Below are 22,118 nucleotides of genomic sequence, written 5' to 3'. Positions count from 1 at the left end.
ATTTGCACCATTATGCTCGAGTGGGTGGACATTTCCGATACGTGGGATGTAGGAATTGAGATGGAAACAAACATTACGCTAGGATAGGAACTTCAGTCACTTAGCATTTCACCCCTCGTGCCTCTGAAATAAAAAAAGTGCACAAAGCTCTCTGCTGAGAGGTGAGGCGGTCAATCGAGTTTTGAGCAGCTGTTTACGTAACAAACAGTGATATAATAGTCACAGGACACATATACACAACATCAAGCGCCGATCCTCCGTTGCTTTAATACGTTTACCTACAACCAAACCCGATGTTTATTTGTGACACCAGCAGTAATCGCGGAGCCGCACCTGTCTGGCCAGGGCCAGACTGGGGAACCAAAAGCAGGCTTGACAAAAATGCTCAAACCAGTCCCGCTACCTTCATCTCCTAGCACCATCTCTATCCTTCTATCCATTCTTTCTCTCCTTCTCTCTCCACTCTCTCGGTCTTTGGTAGCTTTCTCTGTACCTCCTTCCAAAAACCGGCTTCCAGGGGTTCTTGCCAAACCCCTTATACAATCCCTTAATTTGTACCTCAACATATACACGGGCGTGATTATGCTACTGGTAAATGAAAATATCCCGACATAGTCAGTTGTCCCTATTGAATTTCCTTATTTTAATCTGACACAAAATGTGTAGCTTTCTGTGATAGCTCTATAATGGGGACATACCTTTCTTGCTGGTGGTACGCATGAAACCGCCCCACACACCAAAGGAGACATCTGCAGCTCGGCTTACTTTGTAAAAGCAAACAATAACTGCACGGGCCTAAAGCTTAAGAGGCCTGCCACGTGTGCTGATTGTCAAGGTTGCTGAACACCAAGGCTGCCTACCTAGTCTTGTTTCTATCTCTTGTAACTCACATCCACCACCGGCACAAAGGAAGCTGCCAGTTGAATGTAAGCATTTTGGGTGCGATCTCTCCATCCGTTCACGAGGCTATGCCCACGATCCATCGTTCCTCTCTGCCACTTTTTCTGCCTGTCCCTTCCCAAAATGAGCGCTTTGAGGCGACCTTAGCATTGCATTAACTTCTAAACTAAAAAAAAGTCACAACACACTGTTTATTGAGGCGAGATTAAAAACAAGAAAAACAAGTCAGGTCCCGGGCCGCGCTGTGATTGGCTGACGTCACGGGGGTGTCCCGGCCGGCAGCCAATCACAGCGCGGCCCGGGAATGACGTCACGGGGGTGTCCCGGGCCGGCAGCCAATGGCAGCGCGGCCCGGGACAAAGGGGCGGGGCTTAAAAAAAGCACCAGAAACGCCCCCGAATCGCGTTTTCGTGAGAAAGCGCGATTGACAGCCTCTGTCTCCCAATGGCTAGTCTCCATTTATGGAGCTAGCCAATTGGAAACAGAGGCTGTCCTAACCTCACTATTGAAATCAATAGATTTCGATCTGGGAGGGGCTTCGCCCCTCGCCAGGTTTCGAAACCTAAAAAAATAGCATATCAAAGTAACTTTTAAGTGCTTCCTTCAGACAAAACACACCAGACAGTAAAAATGAATAGAGCAAATTATTCTTAGGAAAAGTGCACACTTTGTTTAGAGCCACCAAGCTAAGAATAATCAGATCAATAAGCATGCAAAAACTGATGACCCCAACGAATTAAAGAAAGGGTGAAATACTGAAAACCTTAACTTCTTTAAAAATGTTGAATTAAGGAAAGAATTAGAAAGCTTCATGGGTTAGTATTTTTGGAAAGCATTCATGCATTAAAGCTCAATAGGTCTGACAAATATTCAGCACCCTCAAAATATGATATATCGATTTTTCAGAAATCATCTAAATAATTGTAAAGGAAATGAGATATATTACCATATAATACTACTATATAGGTGTGCTGAATCCATCTCCACAATAGCTTTTACAAAAACACTCAATTCTTTGAGATGGAGAGCATTTTAAACAGATGTTAATATTTATTCTAGATTAAGAACACGGTGGATGGCAACAAAAACAAAATGAATAAAAAAGTGTTTGAGAATGAGATATTATCTTTACGATCTGAAGGGAATTACTCAATGACTGCGCTCTCCAAGACAGGATGAAACTTGGCATGAAAAGTGTAAAATTTAACAATATTCTTAATGGTAATAATGAAAAACTAATGGAAATGGAAAACCGTGATTTTTGTTAAGATTACCTACAAATTTATTTTTCATAAAACGTTGGGCTCAAACTTAAATTGGGGAAACCGGAGTGCGGAAAAGAGCTTGCTTAGCATTTAATTCAGAAATAAAATTCCTTTTCAGTTTCATCCAATACAATGAATGTTGTGTAAAATGTTAGTAAGATTATAGTGAACTGTTGGCCTAAACATTCATATTAAAAGCCCTCATGGCAATGCTCTTTTCTTAGATTAGCTGTATATTAATGCTGGGCATTCCAATTCCAATTAAAAATAAAAGTATGGTATAACTTGTATCTTTTACACAGAACGACATTTCATCTCAAAAGTAGTTATCAGGTATATGCTCCGCTTCAAATATCTGCACTAACCAATCACAATTCTGAACTGTCCACCATTAACATGATATATACTCCTAAACCAGTATGACTAAAAAAGTTCAGGAATAGTCAAAGTGGGAACATTATTATGCAGAATAAACAGGGGCTCATGCGAAGGTGCTATTTTATAGGCAGAAATAATGCAGTGCAAAAGTGGGGCAGTGGGGGTGAACAATATCTCTGCTACTTGCATCCCCTGTAGAATGCCTTATAATACAAAAGTACTCCTTAAAATAAACGAAATGCGCTGAATTTTGTAAATAAAATTGTTAAAATACCCTTGTGTTATACAAACCTAATTTCATTGGGCACGCTCAGAGAAATCCTATAATATTTGAGTACTTGAGACATAGAGAAGAATGATAATAAAGTTACAATTTCCATTCAAGTTTAACCAGTCATTGATATTCCTGTTAACGTTAATTTTGCTTTTCAGCATGAGAAAAATGCATTCTTAGTCTTTTCAGCAATAGCACTGTGTATTTACCTGAACTACAGCATGCCAAACACTAGATAGTGCATACGCTCGCATTGCTAATAACACCTGTGTTATCTGAGGATCATTTGTTGTGTTTTTCACATTGGAAAGCATGTTCTTGTATTCCATTGAGTTCTCTGAAGACATGAGGGTCAGATAGTCTAGAAAAAGACACTGGCCCCTTCGGCCTGACAGCATTTCTGGATATTCAGTCAATATTGCAGAACGGATGCCCAGCAAATCAGACAGCTTTAATACACCAGAATATAATGCTTTACGAAATGCGAAATAGAACTCATCCTCAATAATCCCAACTTCCAGAGCTAACAGGTTCAGCATTTGAGGATATGGTACGTCAGAGAGCCAGAAGTGTCCAAATTGTACAAAATTATCTTTTATATCACACCACCTCCTTAGCATAGTCATCGATATGTAAGCACTCTCCAGCCAGTCTGTTACGGAAGAACTATGGAGGTAACAAAATATCTCACTGAAAGTTTCATTTGTAGGAGGCAAACAAGGAGCTGTGGAATCTTCCAGACCGGGTCTTTTTGAATATTTGGCTATACCCTCTTGTAACAAATTAGGCCTTTTCTTAAATATGTAAGGCAATCTCTTCCTAAAATCAGCATTTTCAAGCTCTGTTGGACAAAGTTCTTGATGTAAACTGTGAGGGGAATCAACTTCCAACTTAGTTAGTGAAACATCCAGACCCTGAAGTTCAGAGACAGCATTCTGTCCACAAGTATTTTTGTCACTTGTATAATTACTAATTTCACACTGTTGTTTACTTGTCATACAGTCTTCTTTATGTTCCTTTACATGCACAATTGATATATCTGCTGTGGGTGTTCCATCCATCTTCTGTTTTATTTAGAACACTTACAAATAAAACTGATTGTAGTGTGGGCAATTCATTAGTTATATAACGCAGCTAATGATTCGGCATATTAGTGGATTTCTATATGCACCTGTAAGAAAAGAATAGAAACATAAAATTAACCTACAATTCCATGACTTCAAAGAAATACACCCAGCAAATGATAATCCTTCCGTATAAAATTTTGAATAAATGTGGGCACTCAGCAATCTTATACAGTTTAAATCCTTTTCAGGCTGCAGTAAATTCAAAGGCGTAATTATTTCTAGAAGTCTTGATTTCAGTTCAATTACAAATCTTTATTGTTCTTATTAATCCAAAGAAACAGTTTTCAAAACAGTTCTGAACCTCCTGTTTATCATTCGGAGGACACATGGAAACTGTGAGTTCAACCTAACATATTAATATAGAGGACATCACGGCTACTATACTGTTTTGAAAACTGTCAGAACTTACATACCTTCTGTGATATGGATAAGAATGATGTCGTCAATCACTGCACTTTTCAAAAGGTAATATAGATAGATCTAATTGGATAATATTTACCTACTAGAGGCATTCAGAATTAAAAGTATTTGGGACTACATTCTCCTCAGGAAAGTTACTATTCAGAAGAAACTTGCTGGCTGGTAAAACTGGTTGTAATGGAAATCAAGACTCCTTGAAATATTTGCACCTATAATAAGCTAACTACAACTTGAAAAGGCTTCAATCTGAACATGGTTGAAGTGCACACAAATTCAAGATTGTATGCACTCGAACAATAGTGACGTGACGGAATAGAGATCTGTTGTAGCTGGATCTAAAGTGTTTGCACCAGCTATTAACTTTCAGTACGGATGCAGACTGCGGGATCACATAAGAGTGGTAGCTACTATTGTAAATCATTTGATGTTAAACTACCTAATAGAATTGTTGAGATTGTATTGTGTTGTGAAAGTTTCTTGCTTAGTACTTAGACATACAGAAAGCTTAAATTCTTGGTTGGTTTACAAAATAGGCGAATTATTTCACACACAGATGCAAGGCAACGAAAACAGTTACAAACAGAAAATGGTTTAGCTAACTATTCCAAGAATTGGCAAAGCCAACATGTCTGGGTTTACTGTGACAGTGCATACAAACACAGGCATGCACAATCATGTTTCCATTCCATATAACTTTAAGGCCAGACGCATTACCTTTGCAAATAATTGACAGTGATGTTTGAGGTATTGGTGGTACTAGTGTTCGGGTTACTGGTGAAATTGATGGTGGGTGTATCGGTGGTAGCAGTTTTGAATTTGATAATACATGCATTGGTTGGGTGCAGCTTTAAGATGCAAAATGTAATGCAAACAAGCAAACCACTGTAGGGAAAATAACACACCAAACCGCTAATAGTATAATGTGAGAGAGAAATACAACATTGGGCTAACAGAAAATGTGACTGACAATTTGTTAACACTAAGAATGGAAGGGGTTGATCGAAATATGTCAATAGTTTAAGGAGGCTGAGCTAAATCCCAATCTGAATATTGTCAGTAATAGCACTTAGACAATTGGGCTGTGTCCCAGATCAACAATAGTTACTTACCTGTAATCTGTGGTTCTCCAGTATTGATGTCTTTCATAGATTCACATGCCTGAATCATTCCCCGTCATCAGAGTGGGAGTCCCCCGGTACATAAAAAAGCAATAACTATGCACATAATAACCAAAACCCTTGGTAGCATAAAACCAGAAAGTAAAGTAGCACAAAGCTACAAGGAAAAAAGTTCCACCTCTATGACTATCATAGTCATTATACATAGTCCAAACTGCAGCCAATCAGGCGACAGCACCCACCAGAATGTTCTCCTCAGAGGCTCAGGCTCTCAGATTGTCTAGCACAAGAGTGTAACCAAGAGATAAGGGCATAAATCAGCCTCTGAGGGGAGGTGGGTGGGTTGCATGTGAATCTATGAAAGACACCAATACTGGAGAACCACAGATTACAGGTAAGTAACTATTGTTCTTCTCCAGTATTGGGGTGTCTTTCATAGCTTCACATGCCTGAATCAGAGTAGATAGCAGTACCCAATATTTGTAACATAAACATGTGTATAGAAAATACATATGCAATAACATACTAAGAATGCTATAATTATGCATAAAGACATGCAAGCTTCCAACCACAGGGCAATGCTATTATATAATAGGCATGATAGTAAGCGTCTGAGAAGCAGTTCAGAGGAGAAGGGAAGAACAGAGGCTCACCTTATTTGAAAGGATTGCGGAGAACAGCTTGTCCCACTGACGTATCAGCATTGCTAGCAGCTTCCAAACAGTAGTGCTTGGTAAAAGTGTGTCTGCTGGACCAAGTCGCCGCTCTGCAGATTTGTTGAAGAGGAACACCAGCAAAGAGAGCAGTAGAGGAAGAGACCGCCCTTGTAGAGTGTGTTCTTGGAGTTGTCTGCAAAGGTCTTCCAGCTTGTTGACGGCAGAAGTCAATAGCAGCAGAAATCCAACGAGCTATTGTCTGTTTTGACACTGAATGTCCTTGCCGTATTCTACCGTAGGCAACAAACAATTGATCAGTTTTATGAATCGTAGAAGTCTGTTGTAAATAGAATTTGAGACGTCTTTTGATGTCAAGGGTATGCAACGCTCTTTCGGCAGGGGATTGCGGATAAGGAAAGAAAGTCTTTAAAATGACTCGCCCGTTGAGATGAAAGTCTGAAGGTACTTTTGGCATAAAACTGGGATTAGTGCGTAGCACTACTGAATTCGAAGTGAACTGAAGAAAAGGCGAATTTATGGTGAAAGCCTGAATGTCACTGACTCTTCTAGCTGAAGTCAAGGCCAATAGTAGAGACACCTTGCAGGATAGAAAGTTGAAATCCACTCTATGAATAGGTTCAAAGGGGTGTCGCTTGAGTTGCGCTAGTACCACATTGAGATGCCAGGATGGAGGAGGCCGCCGGATAGGAGGAAACATTCGAAACAGTCCTTTAAAGAATTGCTGTATAATCCTAGCCGAGTAGAGAGAATTGGAACCATCTTGCCGAAACCTTAAAATGGCCGCCAAAAACACCTTTAAAGTAGAATGAGAAAGGCTTGACCCTGCCAAATGTAAGAAGAATGGTAAAATCTGTTCAGGTTTTGCGAGAATCGGATGAATATTGGCAGGTTGACACCACATGCAGAATCTTTTCCATTTAAGTCTGCATGTCTTTATAGTGGCAGGTGCTCGAGCATTAGCTAACACTTCGTTACAATCCGCAGGAATATTTAAATGAGCAAATGCAAGGTGTTCAGGCGCCAGGCTGCTAATCTCAGAGATGCAGGGTCTTGATGGCAGATCTGTCCGTTCTGAATGGACAGGAGGTTCGGTATTGGTCGAAACTGAATGGGATCGCATTCTGATAGAAGGAGAAGTTTAGTGAACCAGAACTGGCGAGGCCACCTGGGAGCAATGAGAATCAGGCAACAAGGTTCTTTCTTCATCTTCCTGAGAACTCTGGGAACCAACGGTATCGGAGGAAAAGCGTAAGCATATATTCGCGACCAATTTATCGCAAACGTGTTTCTCCTGAGATTCCATGTGGAGAAGCCAGCTTGCAAAGAATAGGCATTTGCTGTTCTGATTGGACGCAAATAGATCTAGATCGGGGTGGCCCCACTCTTGAAAGACTCGATCCACCGTTGGCTAATGTAGTTCCCACTCGTGACTGGATGCCGTGGATCTGCTGAGGGAATCCGCCAGGGCATTGGAAACTCCTGGTACGTGTATCGCCGATAGGCTGATCCTGTGCCGTATCGCCCAGTCCCAGATTTCTTGGGCTTGTTGAAAGAGAGAAGGGCAGATCTTGTTCCTCCCCGCTTGTTCAAGTAGTGCATACTTGTGGTATTGTCCGTCCGAATTAATACTGAGGCTACTAGAATGACGGTTCGAAAGGATTTCAGGGCCAAGAAGACTGCTTGCAATTCCAGCAGGTTGATATGCCACTTCCGTTGTTGGAGGTTCCATTTGCCGCTGACAGTCAGCACTTGAAGATGTGCTCCCCATCCCTCGAGAGACGCATCTGTGGTGATGGTAAAATTTGGCGCTTCTTCTAGGAATGCGCATCCTTTCTCCACGTTCTTTTTCCGAGTCCGCCAGAGGAAGGCTTCTCGCATCCGAGGAGTGATATGAACAAGATCGTCAAACGATCCCAAAACCTGCAACCATTGGTAGTTGAGTTCTTCTTGTAGGGGCCTCATCCTGAGGCGGCAGTTGGGTATCAAGGGGATGCAAGTAGAGATCATTCCTAAAAAGGACTTGAACTGCCGGACTGAAACGGACCTTTATGATCTTAAAAGGCGAGCCAGTTTGCAGATCTTTTATTGTCTTTCGTTTGAGACAAAGGCTTGGGTCAGCTGTGTGACCAACGTTGCCCCTAAAAACATTTGTCTTTGCGAAGGAACAAGATGGGACTTGTCCAGGTTGATAGAGAGACCTAGCGATTGAAATAGGGACAGACATCTCTGGGCGTGGGTGGCTGTGTCCGAAAAAGAATTCGCCTGGATAAGGCAGTCGTCCAAATAAGGAAAGATCTGAATCCCTTCCAGACGGAGGTGCGCCGCTACAGGTGCTAGAACCTTGATAAACAACTGGGGTGCTGACTGTAGTCCGAAAGGAAGGACTTTGAACTGCAAGTCCCGGCCAGCCACTCTGAACCGCAAGAACTTTGTGTCTGGGAAGAATTGGAACATGGAAGTACGAGTCTTGAAGGTCGAGGGTGGCCATGTGATCCCCCGCTGGCAGGAGTTGGAGGATTTCCTGAAGCGTTAACATCCGAAAGGACAACTTCTTTAAGTATTTGTTGAGGGAGCGAAGATAGAGAATGGGACGCCATTCTCCCGATTTCTTCCTTATCAGGAAAAATCTTGAGTAAAATCCTGTTCCCCACTGTAACTGGGGGGCCTTTTGGATCGCTCCTTTTTGTATCATCAAATTTATCTGGGAAAACAGCTCCTTGAGATGAGCTGGAGGTGGGCCTCTTGGAGGAAAATTTGGAGGAAACTTTTCGAACTCTAGAGCATGGCCTCTGGCCACGATGTCCAGGACCCACTTGTATGATGTTATTGCAGACCAGTTTGAGTAAAATTGAGAGATTCTTCCTCCAACCTTTACATGGGACTGCGGCAGAAGAGGTGGCAGGTGGCAGTTGTCATGGTTTCTTATTTGAATACCGTCAGCAGTAGGGTAGGAGGGCTTCCTCTTATTTTGTGAATAGGACGTGTTACGCTGTCCGTACGACTACAGTCTCTGTGGCTGGTATAGCTGAATTCCTTGATACGATTGATATGATCTTTGTTGGCCGTAGCCCCCTTGATTAGAGAACGATCCACGTCCTTTAGCACCACAACAGGGCGGCTTACGAAATTGCAAAGTACAGAGAGATCTAGTCGTCTGTCCTTTTTGATGGTCTGCAGGGCTTCTTCCACGTGTTGGCCGAATAATGACTCTCCATCAAACGGCATGTCAATAATCTTTACCTGAACCTCCTGGCGAAAAGATGTTGCCTTCAACCAGCCTTGCCTGTGCAACACAGCAGCTCCCGCTAGCTGTCTAAATCCTGTGTATGCGACATCCACGGCAGAATCTATGATCTCAGCAGAGATATGTTCCCCTTCCTGTAGGATCTTTAAAGCTTCAGCCTTTGAAGGTTCTGATTACATGTTAATATATGGGGAAATGTCCAACCACATTTGCCTGTCGTACCGACCCAAGGTGGCTAGTAAATTAGCCGCATGGACTGTCGTCGCTGCCATGTTGGAGACCCTTTTTCCAATTGAGTCTATTCGTCTGCCATCCCCGTCAGGTGGGGCTGTGATTGGGGGAAGGATTCCTAGCCCGTCTCTGTGCAGCTTGCACAATTACTGAGTCAGCCTTTGGTGGACCATTGAGGCATGCCGGTGAATTGTCTGGCGCTTTATACTTTTTGTCGAGCCGGGGCAAAACTGGAGGGATAGAGGCAGGAGTCGTCATGACCTTCAACCCCTCCTTTCAGATGAAATCGATAATGGGGATAGTCCGTATCTGCCTCCTTGGTTGATCCTTGAAATCGTAGAGGAAGCATTCATCCTTTTTTGTTTCCATGGGCAGAAGGAACCTTTGCGTTGCCCTTTCCATGAGGAGGTGGAAGCCACCAATGTCCACTGGAGGAGAGTCAATGGGAACTGGAGTTGAAGGAGATGGAGTTTGAATTTGGTATTCGTCCCACTTCGACATAAGAGATCTATCATCCACTTCTCCTTCCTCCCTATCATCATCAGATGAGTTTACATCAGGAAAATGATGCGATGGCACCGGAGAGGGGGATTTAGGAGACCTAAATGCCGAGGTGGAAGCTTGAGGTACAGGTGTCGGTGGAACGGACTCTGTTACCAGGCAGGTTGCCCCCCTAGCCACCGCGTGGCCGCTACGTTCTGACTGCTGTTGCTTCTTTTCCTTCGTTTTTTTGTCTCCGTGGTAACCTTGTGCGGTTGTCGTTTTCCCCTCAGGTCCCCTTGCCTTCTGTGACTGTGTTAGGTTTGTTTTTTGTTTCCCCCCCTTTTATGCCTTCTGTATCCATATTGTATTGTGACCCCCCTCGCTCCCCCTTTTGCCGCTGTGCCCCCCGCTTCCCGCCTCCTGATTCCCGCCGCTGCTCCCTGCGGCCCCGCCCCCCCGCCGCTCCCATTCGCCACCCCGCTCCCGCCTCCCAGCTGCTCCTCCCTCCCTGAGCCCCTCATATGGAGGCCGCCCGGCAAACGCGCAGCGGGTGCGCCGAAGGCGCGCCAAAGGCAAGCCCGTCTGCGCCCAGCGCCAGAACCCCTGGCCCCCGCCGTTGCCAGCCCACCCGACGGACCTACGACGCCACCACCCTCAACGCACTCGATGCCGGCCGTAACCCCGCCTGCTACCGAGCCACCCCGAAATGCACCCACGGACCCTTCACCTGCCAAGCCTGCCGATTCACCTGCCTCCGGACCTGCACCGCACCCGCCAAGCCGAGCACCAGCAGTAACCACCTCAAGTGCATCCTGCTCAACACCCGCTCCGTCCACAGACACGCCGTGGAACTCTGGAACCTGCTCGACACAACATCACCAGACGTTGCCTTCCTCACGGAAACCTGGATGAACGCCTCCTCAGCGCCCGACATCGCCATCCCGGAGGGCTACAAGATCACCCGGAGGGACCGCGTCAACCAGACTGGAGGAGGCATCGCCATCGTACACAAGAACACCATCCGCATCACGACCAACTCCGACGACACCCTCACCGCCGCCGAACACCTCCAGTCCCAGATACACACCGACCCCAAGACCACCCTCAGAGGCACCCTCATCTACAGACCCCCGGGACCACGCACACAATTCAGCGAAGACATCGCAGACTTCATCAGCCCGCACGCCCTCCCCTCACTACATCCTCCTAGGGGACCTCAACTTCCACCTGGAGAACAACAAGGACAGCAACACCACCACCCTGTTGGACAACCTCGGACTCCAGCAACTGGTGAACACCCCCACCCACTACGCCGGTCACACGCTCGTCCCCATCTTCTCCTCCAGCAAGCACATCTCCTTCAGCCACTCCACCGGACTTCATTGGACTGACCACAGTTGCGTCCACTTCAGATTCAGAAGAACCACGACCCACCACCACTCGCAACAGGTTCCTCGCAGGAGCTGGAACAAGATCACCGCCGACCAGCTCACCACCTCCCTCAGCCAGAACCCTCCCGCCAGCACAACGGACCCCAACGAAGCAGCCAGCAACCTCACACAGTGGATCACCAACTGCGCAGACGACCTCGCACCTCTGGGGACCCCTCCCAGCAGACCCGGCAGCAAGAAAGCCTCTTGGTTCACCGACGAACTTAAGAACTCCAAGAAGAACTGCCGCACCCTCGAGAAAGCCTGGCGCAACGACCAAACCACAGACAACATGACTGCCCTCAAGCACGCCACCCGCAAACACCACAAGCTGATCCGCACCACCAAGAAGACAGCATTCAAAGAACGACTGGACAACAACGCCCACAGCAGCAAGGAACTCTTCAGCATCGTCAAAGAGCTCTCCAACCCCAGCGCCGGAATCAACGACATCACTCCCTCGCAAGACCTCTGCGACTCACTCGCCTCGTTCTTTCACAGCAAGATCGCAGACATACACAACAGCTTCGGCGCACAGACCACGCACCCTACCACCGAACCAACGCCCCCCACCACCACCCTCCGCGCCTGGACCCCGGTCAGCACCGAAGACACCGCCCGCACGATGAACAGCATCCACTCCGGATCACCAACCGACCCCTGCCCCCACCACGTCTTCAAAAAAGCCGACTCCATCATCGCATCCCAACACCTCCTTCGACTCCGCCACCTTCCCGGAGAGCTGGAAGCACGCCGAGATCAGCGCCCTCCTGAAGAAACCAACAGCGGACCCCACCGACCTCAAGAACTACCGCCCCATCTCGCTCCTCCCTTTTCCTGCCAAAGTCATCGAGAAGACCGTCAACAGACAGCTTGCCGCCTTCCTCGAGACGAACGGATCCCTCGACCACTCGCAGTCCGGTTTCCGAGCCAACCACAGCACCGAGACCGCCCTCATCGCAGCCACTGACGACATCCGATCCCTGCTCGACAACGGGGAAACAGCGGCCGTCATTCTCCTGGACCACTCCGCAGCGTTCGACACTGTCTGCCACCGCACCCTAGTGCAGCGCCTCAGCAACATCGGAATCCAAGAGAAGGCACTGGAGTGGATAATCTCGTTCCTCGCCGGAAGACCCCAGAGAGTCCGCCTCCCCCCGTTCAGATCCGCGGCCACTGAAGTCATCTGCGGCGTACCACAAGGATCATCTCTCAGCCCCACCCTCTTCAACGTCTACATGAGCCCCCTCGCAGCCATCGCACGCCAACACAACCTCAACATCATCTCCTACGCTGACGACACCCAGCTGATCCTCTCTCTCATCAACGACCCCGCCACCGCCAGAACCAGCCTACACGAAGGGATGAAAGACGTCGCTGAGTGGATGAAGAACAGCCGCCTGAAACTGAACTCAGATAAGACGAAGTCCTCATCCTGGGATCATCGCCCTCCGCCTGGGACGACTCCTGGTGGCCCCCTGCCCTGGGCACCACTCCCAAGCCAACGGACTACGCATGTAACCTGGGCTTCATCCTGGACTCCTCCCTCTCGATGACCAGACAAGTCAACGCCGTCTCATCATCATGCTTCAACACCCTGCGCATGCTCCGAAAGATCTTCTGATGCCGAAACCAGGAAGACGGTCACCCAAGCCCTCGTCACCAGCCGTCTGGACTACGGGAACACCCTCTACGCTGGAACCACAGCCAAACTCCAGAAACGACTCCAGCGCATCCAGAACGCCTCAGCCCGACTCATCCTGGACATCCCGCGCCGCAGACACATCTCTGCCCACCTGAAAGACCTGCACTGGCTCCCCGTCAACAAGATGATCACGTTCAGACCCCTCACCCACGCACACAAGGCTCTCCACGACATGGGCCCGAAGTACCTCAACAGCCGCCTCACCTTCTACACACAAACCCGCCAGCTCCGATCCGCCAGCCTCGCCCTGGCCTCCGTCCCAAGAATTCGGAAATCCACCATCGGAGGAAGATCCGTCTCCTACCTGGCAGCCAAGACATGGAACTCCCTCCACACTCGCCTACCGCTGACCCAGGATCACCTCTCCTTCAGGAAACAACTCTAGACCTGGCTGTTCGACCAGTAGCGACCCCCCTCAGCGCCTTGAGACCCTTACGGGTGAGTAGCGCGCTATACAAATTTTTGTGATTGATTGATTGACTCTGCCGATTCAGATGGAGGAAACCAGCGATAATAGTCTAACATATATTGAAGATTGTTCAGTAGTGCTAGAGGCATCTGAGCTGTAGTTATGGTATGAGGAGGTGGGTCCACAGGCTTTGTGGAAGGCTGTTCATCCTGGTCATCCTCCTGATATTTAATGAACAATTCTGAAGGGCTTCTGGCTGTGCGAAACCTGTCATCTACTTCAGAGTCCTCCTCCCTCTCCTCAGAATCCAGTAATTGCTCAGGAACCTGAAGAGGTACCTTAGTTGGAGACATATGTAATGGAGACAGGGGCTCCAGTGTCGAAGCGCGTCTCTGCAACAAAGAAGATGCTGTCGTAGCCGTAGACGCTGACCAGACCTGCAATTCTGTGCAAGATGATAATTGCAGCGTTGACGGAGTCGTCGTTGATTGAACTGCAGTCAAAGGTAAAACTGTCGACGATGAAGTCTTCAACAACAATGAAGTCTTCGTCGACGAGGCAATCTTCGCCGACGAGGTAATCTTCGTCGAGGAGGTGGTCATCTACGACGAGGTAGTCGTCGGCGAGGCAGCCGTCAACGAGATCCTTCTAGTCTTTGTCGTCGACAGTAGGCACTATCTCCCTCGTCGACGAGATGGGCTTCACAGAGACGGAGACTAGCGTTGACGGGGATGAAGCCGAAGACATAATCATCTGAGGCCTCAGTGACAAGAAGGTCACTGTCGATGTAGAAGTTGCGTCGACGATGATTTTCGTCGACGACAGGGTCTTTTTATGAGGTAAATCCTTCTCAGAAGGCAGTTTTGAAGCCAGAGACTTCACAGTCTTTCTCGGGGGCGTGGAAGGCAGAGGCTTGCCCTTAGAAGGTGGAGGAGCCTTTTTTGAAGTGGAAGGCACTTCAGAACCCTTACAGGGTAGTTGTTTTCTCAACACTTTAGCCCCAGGAGAAGACAAATCCTAATCAGCAACCCTCTTCCTGGAGGACACAGTTGAACCAGAGGCAATACTTCCAACCTCAGAAACGGGATTGTCCTGATCTTTGATCTTCTGTAGCCACAGAAGTAGACGCCCCTCTCTGTTCCTGAGGGTTTTCCAAGGGAAGGTCCTGCATATCTTGCAGTCTCTCACCTGATGATCCGGGTAAAGGCAGTAAATGCATTTCTTGTGGGGATCTTCAGAGAAAAGCCAGACATTACCACAAGACTCACAATGTCTAAATAGAGATTTATTTGAAGAAGACATCATAAGTGAAGAAATTCCTGAGGAATAAATAAAGTACTGAGCAGAGCTCAGGGAGACTCCCTTCACACGACGTGCGGTAGAAAATCTGAGAGCCTGAGCCTCTGAGGAGAACATTCTGGTGGGTGCTGTCGCCTGACTGGCTGCAGTTTGGACCATGTATAATGACTATGATAGTCACAGAGGTGGAACTTTTTTCCTTGCAGCTTTGGGCTACTTTACTTCCTGATTTTATGCTACCAAGGTTTTTGGTTATTATGTGCATAATTATTGCTTTTTTATGTACCATGGGACTCCCACTCCGACGACGGGGAATGATTCAGGCATGTAAATCAATGAAAGACACCCCAATACTGGAGAACTAAACATGCTGAATATCATATGATATGTTTTCTATGCACAAATAAAAACATTCTGTGTCCCTATGGCGCTTGGTACTCCCTCTACCAGCAGTTAATGCGCTCCAGGAGGCATCCCTTGCCACCGCGCAGCTGTTATCTTAGACTTAGATAGACTTTTTTTCGGGCAGTGGAACACAGCCATAAAAGCAAAATACAGGGATGAAACATTATGATGAGCACATCTCTCAATCACCGTAACAAAACAAATCTTATAACAGATTAAAAATATATTACCAGCTGTTATCAATTGGGTGGTACTATAAAGAGCATTGCTGAGTTCTGCATCGCAGGACACGCGCGAGCCGCACCCTGTCAAAGCCCGGGCCAAGGGTGGGCCTGTCCACGCCCATCAGAGGCTGGGCAGGACCACTCCCTTTTCGCTTGCAGACTCGTAGTATGGCGCTTTTTGAAAATAATCCGGCCCAAACGCTGTAAGACTTTGCTTTGCCCTGCACCAAGTCTTGACATCATAGTAAAAAGAAAGCAGGGAGATTACTTTTCCTGGAAGACCCGAGACAAGGCAGCAATCTCAATACAGGATTTTGCGGTGAGTGTCATTTGTAACGAGACCTCACTGAGCGCAGACTTTTACTCGGTTCCTTATCTAGGATGGGACACGCAAACCCGGTCCAAATCCTTGATAGCTTTTCTTCATCCACTCCTCCTCCAAGCACACTAGGCTGCCCAACGACACCCTTAGCCGCACGAGACCTAGGAACTCCCACATCATCTTCACTATCTGTAATCTCTGGCTCACATGACAGTTTGATCATGCCAGCAGCGACTAAACATTCGAAGAGAGATTTAATGCGACGGACTGCAGAATCTGTAGCACCGTTGGACCGACAGCTTTTGATCGGCTCATCTGAATCCTTGGGGGTGAAAAGCATGATTGAGGGCTGCGTGGACAAGTTTTCAGCCCTTCTGCAGGCAGAATTATCTCCCTATATTGCATCGGTTGGATGCCATTGAGCAATCAATGACAAATGTGGGATTCTTCTTTCCAGGGCCCCGGAATTCCCTCCACGGCAAGATTAAGTGGAAGGGAGGGCCCCACAGGGCAACAACAAGTAAAATCCTTGAGGTCTCACCTAGGTTCTGTGGCCCATACACCCCCTTGTTACCGGGTGGATTCCAACAGCTTGAAATTGAACAGCAGCCTCAAAACTAAAAATTCAAAACCAGGCTTTGAATAATGATGGATGGAAAGGATACTCTGATTTTCTTACACAGACAGTTATTAATTTACTCTCAGCATCATACCCTTACGTGGCGGCCTTCACCAGCATCCTGCCACTGAGACTCGACCAAAGAGAGTCTCAGGCAGAACTACCTAACAAGACTTTAAATTGGCTGGGCTGCAACACAAATTTACCGCTAGCTATGGCTAATTATATTCTGTTAACAAGAAGGGTGGGCTGGATAGGTGATGCAGGCCCAAAGGATAGGTACGGAGACTGCATTATTATAAACTTCAGATCACCTTGTGTAGTAAAGCAACTTTTCTTTGGCCAGGAGAATAATCAGTGGAGCAATACTAACATTGCATTAGTGCCCCTGGGGTTTTTATAAACCTACTGCCCAACCTGGGGGATCGGGAACATGGGGTTAATACAGGGCCACAGGGATGAATACAATCCAAAATTATGGAATTCTGACATATAACCGATACAGCGCTTTAGCGGACATTGATTGACTTAATGGGATTAAAGAACAAGATACCTATTTCCGCTAACACATTGTCTCGTAGAGACAGTATCTAGCTGCAGATTCCCTACATTTGAATTTCCCAGACGTCAGACTAGAGCTGGAAACATTTGCGTGAGCAGTACCCCTGCTTGTGCCATCTGGAGGCTCAGTGTGGCCTTGGTGCCAGATGTTACTTCACGGTCACCTATATAGGCGCCACCTAGTTGTGCGGACGTCAGTTACTTTTCACTTGTTCCATGCCAGAAGCACAGAGCGATGAAGTGAAATGACTAGTGTGTGTTAAACCTAGGGCCCTGTAAAGGGAGCAACCCTAGTCCTATAAATGAGTCCGCAGAGCGGGGAGACATGGGAGGATTGATGCTCATTCGAAGAAGCACTGAATACCAAACAGCACATGCCCAGTCCGGAACCACAAGAATGACTTGGGCCCGGTCATTCTTGATCTTCTTGAGAACTCTGGGATGAAGGGGTATAGGCGGAAGGAAGGTCTGAGCTCCACTGACGAAAAGCTATGCCAAGCGATAGCCGCCTTGGAAACTTCAACGATCAAAACAGCTGACATTGCCTGTGTGGCGCCTCTATAGGTGACAGCGACATCACATCCGTCGCCACACAGAGGCAAATTGGAGCCAACCAACGGCGCATACAGAGGTACTGCTCACGCAAAACTTTCCGGATCCAGTCTGATGCCTGGGAAATTCAAAGGTAAGGCATCTGCAGCTGGAAGTCCATCATGTCCTGACTTATCTCAAGTAGAACAAGCATTGGCAATGCCAATAGGTCTAGCATTTGCTGCTGGCATTGCAAATGACAATGCCTTTTACCCATGTGTTTTGGTTTGGATTAGAGTGGATGTAAGTGGTGTGGAGGGGAATTCTGTGGCTTGGATTGGAATGGTTAGTTGTGGAATTTTGTGTAGTGGAATTATGTGGCATGGTGGAAACAGAGTTGAAAGCTGCATAGAATAGATAGCCAATATCAGGATGCTTAGACACCAATATATACTGATGTTACGATATGCTGATGTCAAGATACCCCAACATTAAGGAATGCAGACGTCAAAATACGCTGATGCCAAGATATGTCATCGTCATTAAGATATGTTGACTTCATCATGCAGCAACATCAGAATATGCTGATTTCAAAGCCTGGAATGGTTGTACTGCTGGCTCCAGACTGCAGTAAACACAACTGGATGTCTGTGCGTGCCTGCTTGTGTAGGAGTGTGTTTAGTTACATTGTTGGAATACGCATTTAAATGGAGTAAATATAGAGCATGCTTGTCACCCATCTTTAATAACTAGGTACATATTTATATTTGCATATTATACACCTGCATGAGCAATAGATGAATGGACGGAGGTGTGTGTTGGAGAGACAGTGGGTGGGTAAATGGACAGATGGATGAAGATGGTTGTTGGAAGGACAGTTCGACTGGGACCGGGAGGAGTTACTCTAGTTCTAAGCAAGAGATGGTTCCATCTCTTGCTTAGAGCTAGAATTAATTGATCATAGTTCTGAGTAGGCGAGTTGACATCCTTGGAGAGGTTATTCTGTCCCGGTGGGATTGGAGGCGAGCTGTACCTGTGGAGGCTAGCTGCATAGATGATATATTGGTAGAAAACACCCAGGATGATAGGTTCCTAGAGCCCTGTAGAATGGCTGAAGCTAAGAGTGAGAATCTCTTTAGAGCCCAGAAGATAGACTGCACCTAGATATGAAAGAGTCCAGGACCAGCAATCCTTATCCTGCAGTTGTACATGAGGGTTTCTACCCAGGACATCTAATCCCCAAGCTGTCAAAAGGAATGCTGAGTACACCGTCTGAAGGTTTGAGGAGTTTGGGTCACTTGAACAGTGTAAAAAGCACTTTGCACGTGAGTGTAGTGTGATGACATTGGGGAACATCAACTGATGGGGTGAGGAGCTTGGAGCAAGTGAACACTGAAGAGCACTGGACGGATGTATGATGGTACACCGCGTACCGTTACAACGCGTCCCTTTACGACCCAGTTTTAACAACGCAAGTCGTTACAACGACTTGCGTTGGGGGGGGGGGGGGCGCTGATAGTGAATAGTTTAATTTACTATTCCAACACCAGTCCCCGTGGATAGTAGGGAAAGTGTTGGATAGTAAATTAAACTATCCCCTATCCTAGAGCGCCCTCCAGCGAAAGTCGTTGTAATGACTTTCGTTGTTAAAGCTGCGTCGTAACGCAACCGCGTTGTAGCGGTTGCGTTGTAAAGGATGTTCCCCGCACTGGACACATGGACTCACATTGATAGGCACATAAGCAGACACTGTCAGGCTTTTGGGGAGCATGGACTGAGTGGAACAGCTGGGAAGACAAGTTGAAGATATTGGGGCACGTTGACCAACAGTGCAAGGATTTTGTAGCTTATGAACAGTGTGGGTCATAGCTCTCAACTCACCCATCTATGGTGGGTGACACTATCTAGGTGTCTCACTCGCTAGCCTCCCTTCTTCACCCGCTTTAAGGCTATATGCTACAGGACTTCAGAAGCAGATCTGAAGCTCCAATGATGAGCAACACTCTGGTTTGCAGCTGAAAGGTGAGTGCAGCACAATTTAGGCTGTGCATCAAAATAATGCTAGAATTAAAAAAGCATGACATCACAATATAAGTGATGCTTTGAACAGAGGGGGCTTTTAATATGTGCAGGTAGCTACAATAGCATAATTTAAAGGGTAAACAATTATGGCTCTCTGGTCTAAAGGCGCCAGGAATTACACTGTATCCTGAACTCTTACTGAGCAAGGTGCTGTATGATGTTGTGAAGTATGTGGAGAGAACGGAGCAAGGGACAGGCAGAATGAGGAGTTTGGGGGGGGGGGTCATAAAGAGACCGTGTGAGAAGTTTGGTGCTGGGAATTGAAAAATGTAGAAAACTTGAGGAAAGATGACAGCGTGAGAAGTTGGGAACACCTGGACACACAGCCCTGACAAGTATCATGCATCATGGGTTAGACTAACGCATTTCGATGCTGGTGTCCCCATCACTGCACTAAAATTAATAAGTCACACACGTACAGAGCTCCTCCACACTGTGGAGATCGATGAAGCAGTGGGCTGTCATAGAACTAGCCTGTGCGTAGCACTTACTGTGTGCTTCCATGGCGCTTTGCATCAGGCTTCCAGTCTCTCTAGTAGACACACGGTCACGTTTCATAAAGGATCATTCGGTTGCAGGCCGCTCAGATGAGCCTTTACATAAACAAATAGCAAGCACCAGGTCCAGTCTCATGTGGATCCCATCACCTTCTGTGGTTTTCCCAGACAATGAAACTGGTGATGTTGGCACAAACACTTTGCTGCTTTTGGACATACAGACTCACACCCACTCCTGTGCCAGTTAACCGCATGCGCGCTAGCGGTTTTCCCGCTGCGCGCTGCGATTTTGAAAATCCCGCGTTACGTGACAAGGTCAGCTCGTCATGCGCGTAGCGCAGGTAACGCTCATGACGAACTGACCTTGTCATGAGCGTTGAAGGGGTTAAACCAGCATAAAGGGGGTGCGATACACTTTTACAGTGTCATCTGTAGTGCTTTATTTGTGCCAGTGGTTTATGCCAGTGGGAACCACGGCACTTATTATTGGAATCTGGAACTCTTTCAACGCTTCTGCCAGTGGCAATACCAATCACAATTGTGTTCGTTTTATATACTTTATTTTTAAAAAGTTATTATCTAACTCTGGCATCACATTTTATATGCTATGTCATGTGACCTAAGTGACTCAGCTTCTTTGCCCAAGTGCACCTTGCCTAGGGGATGTCTGCAGATGGGACACGGCCCACCTGTGAAGCATGACTGCAAGCGGCCATCAGGAAACGATGATGGGTAAAACAACCAGACCGCCGTCCTGTTCTTGCAATGCACTGCAAACATAAGTACTGCATTTTAATTGCATTTATCACACATATCTTCCTGCCTGCCCTTCCAGAAACCCACAGTCCAGTCCTAGTTATCCCCAATGTATGTCAGTCCATCTGTGACATTGCAGGCGCCATGGGAGTGAGGTTCGGGGGCAATTGGTGACATTGGGGCATCATTTTCTGTACTACACCATTGAACCATGTATAAATTCTGCCCTGTGCATTGGTTATCAGCAGACCCTGTGGCTCTGCGACTACAATACCAAAGAGGGCAGTGTGCAAGGATTAAAAGGAGATAGAACGGGGCGTGGTCTGGCCACGTAGGAAGATGGCCGCCTGATGGGAAGGCTCCACTGTGGGACGGGCCCCTGACGGGATTTCTGCACTTACCCCGGCTGCCGGAGTCCTTTCTTCACCTCCTGCAGTTGTCTGAAGGCTTGCGGAGAGGTTTGGCAGCAATTTTAGACGGCGCACGCAGCTGGTTTCTTCCTCGATGTCGACGAGGTGACCGCGCAGCTCCGACTTAGGGCGTGCATCAGCCCCTGCACGCCGCTTTCGGCCGCGCCTCCTCACACTGCTAGGCCGCACCTCCTCCGGCGTTGTACACGCCCAGGCCTTCACCACGCCTCCTCCTGGTGTTATGCTGCGTCTTTGACATTTCAGGCGAAATTTCGTTTGTCACGCCGTTCAGTGAGGTATTTTTGGCTGCGCTTCCTCAGCACATAAGGCTGCGCCTCCTCACCTCTTCAGAACTCTCTTCCTCAGACTCTGTGCGCGCTACGGATTTCAATGTAATTTCTTCAAATGCTTGGGAAACATTTCACTTGCTGCTTATGTTTCTCATATTTTCCTATGCAGTGCTTCTTTTTTCATTCCTAAACTCCACAGCTTCCTTGTATTACTTTCATGCTATGGGTTTTTTCTGGTCACATATTATATAACTACATTACATTACTGTTATGTGACAATGGTGTGGCATGGCTTGTATCTCTGGGAATATGCCTCTTTTCATTACCTGGACCAGTTCTTCCTACGCTATAATTAGCTGCTGTGTCTTTTCCTTAAATGCATTTTATTTGTTCTAGATGTCACAGCCATTGGAGGGAAATTTCTTGATATCTATGCTATTTCCTCCTCATAATGTTTTCAG

General features: G+C 47.0%; 1 protein-coding gene across 2 annotated transcripts in view; it reads right to left on the bottom strand.

Moving 5' to 3' along the window:
* The window catches only part of SMIM10L3 (small integral membrane protein 10 like 3), a 358,844-nt gene that overhangs the window by 321,769 nt on the left and 14,957 nt on the right, over positions 1–22,118 (bottom strand). The window contains exon 2 of one of the 2 annotated variants that reach the window (XM_078665141.1): positions 3,027–3,988. In XM_078665141.1, coding sequence (XP_078521267.1) covers positions 3,027–3,878 — 852 coding nt within the window. In that variant the 5' untranslated portion in view covers positions 3,879–3,988. Of the gene's footprint in view, positions 1–1,531; positions 3,989–22,118 lie in introns of those variants that run through there. The other variant, XM_078665142.1, reaches the window with a different exon arrangement.

The sequence above is a fragment of the Lissotriton helveticus genome, chromosome 10, assembly GCF_964261635.1.
Source record: "Lissotriton helveticus chromosome 10, aLisHel1.1, whole genome shotgun sequence".
Classification (NCBI taxonomy): Eukaryota; Metazoa; Chordata; class Amphibia; order Caudata; family Salamandridae; genus Lissotriton; species Lissotriton helveticus.
Note: the sequence above shows the minus strand (reverse complement) of the source record. Positions and strands in the feature narration are given on the sequence as shown.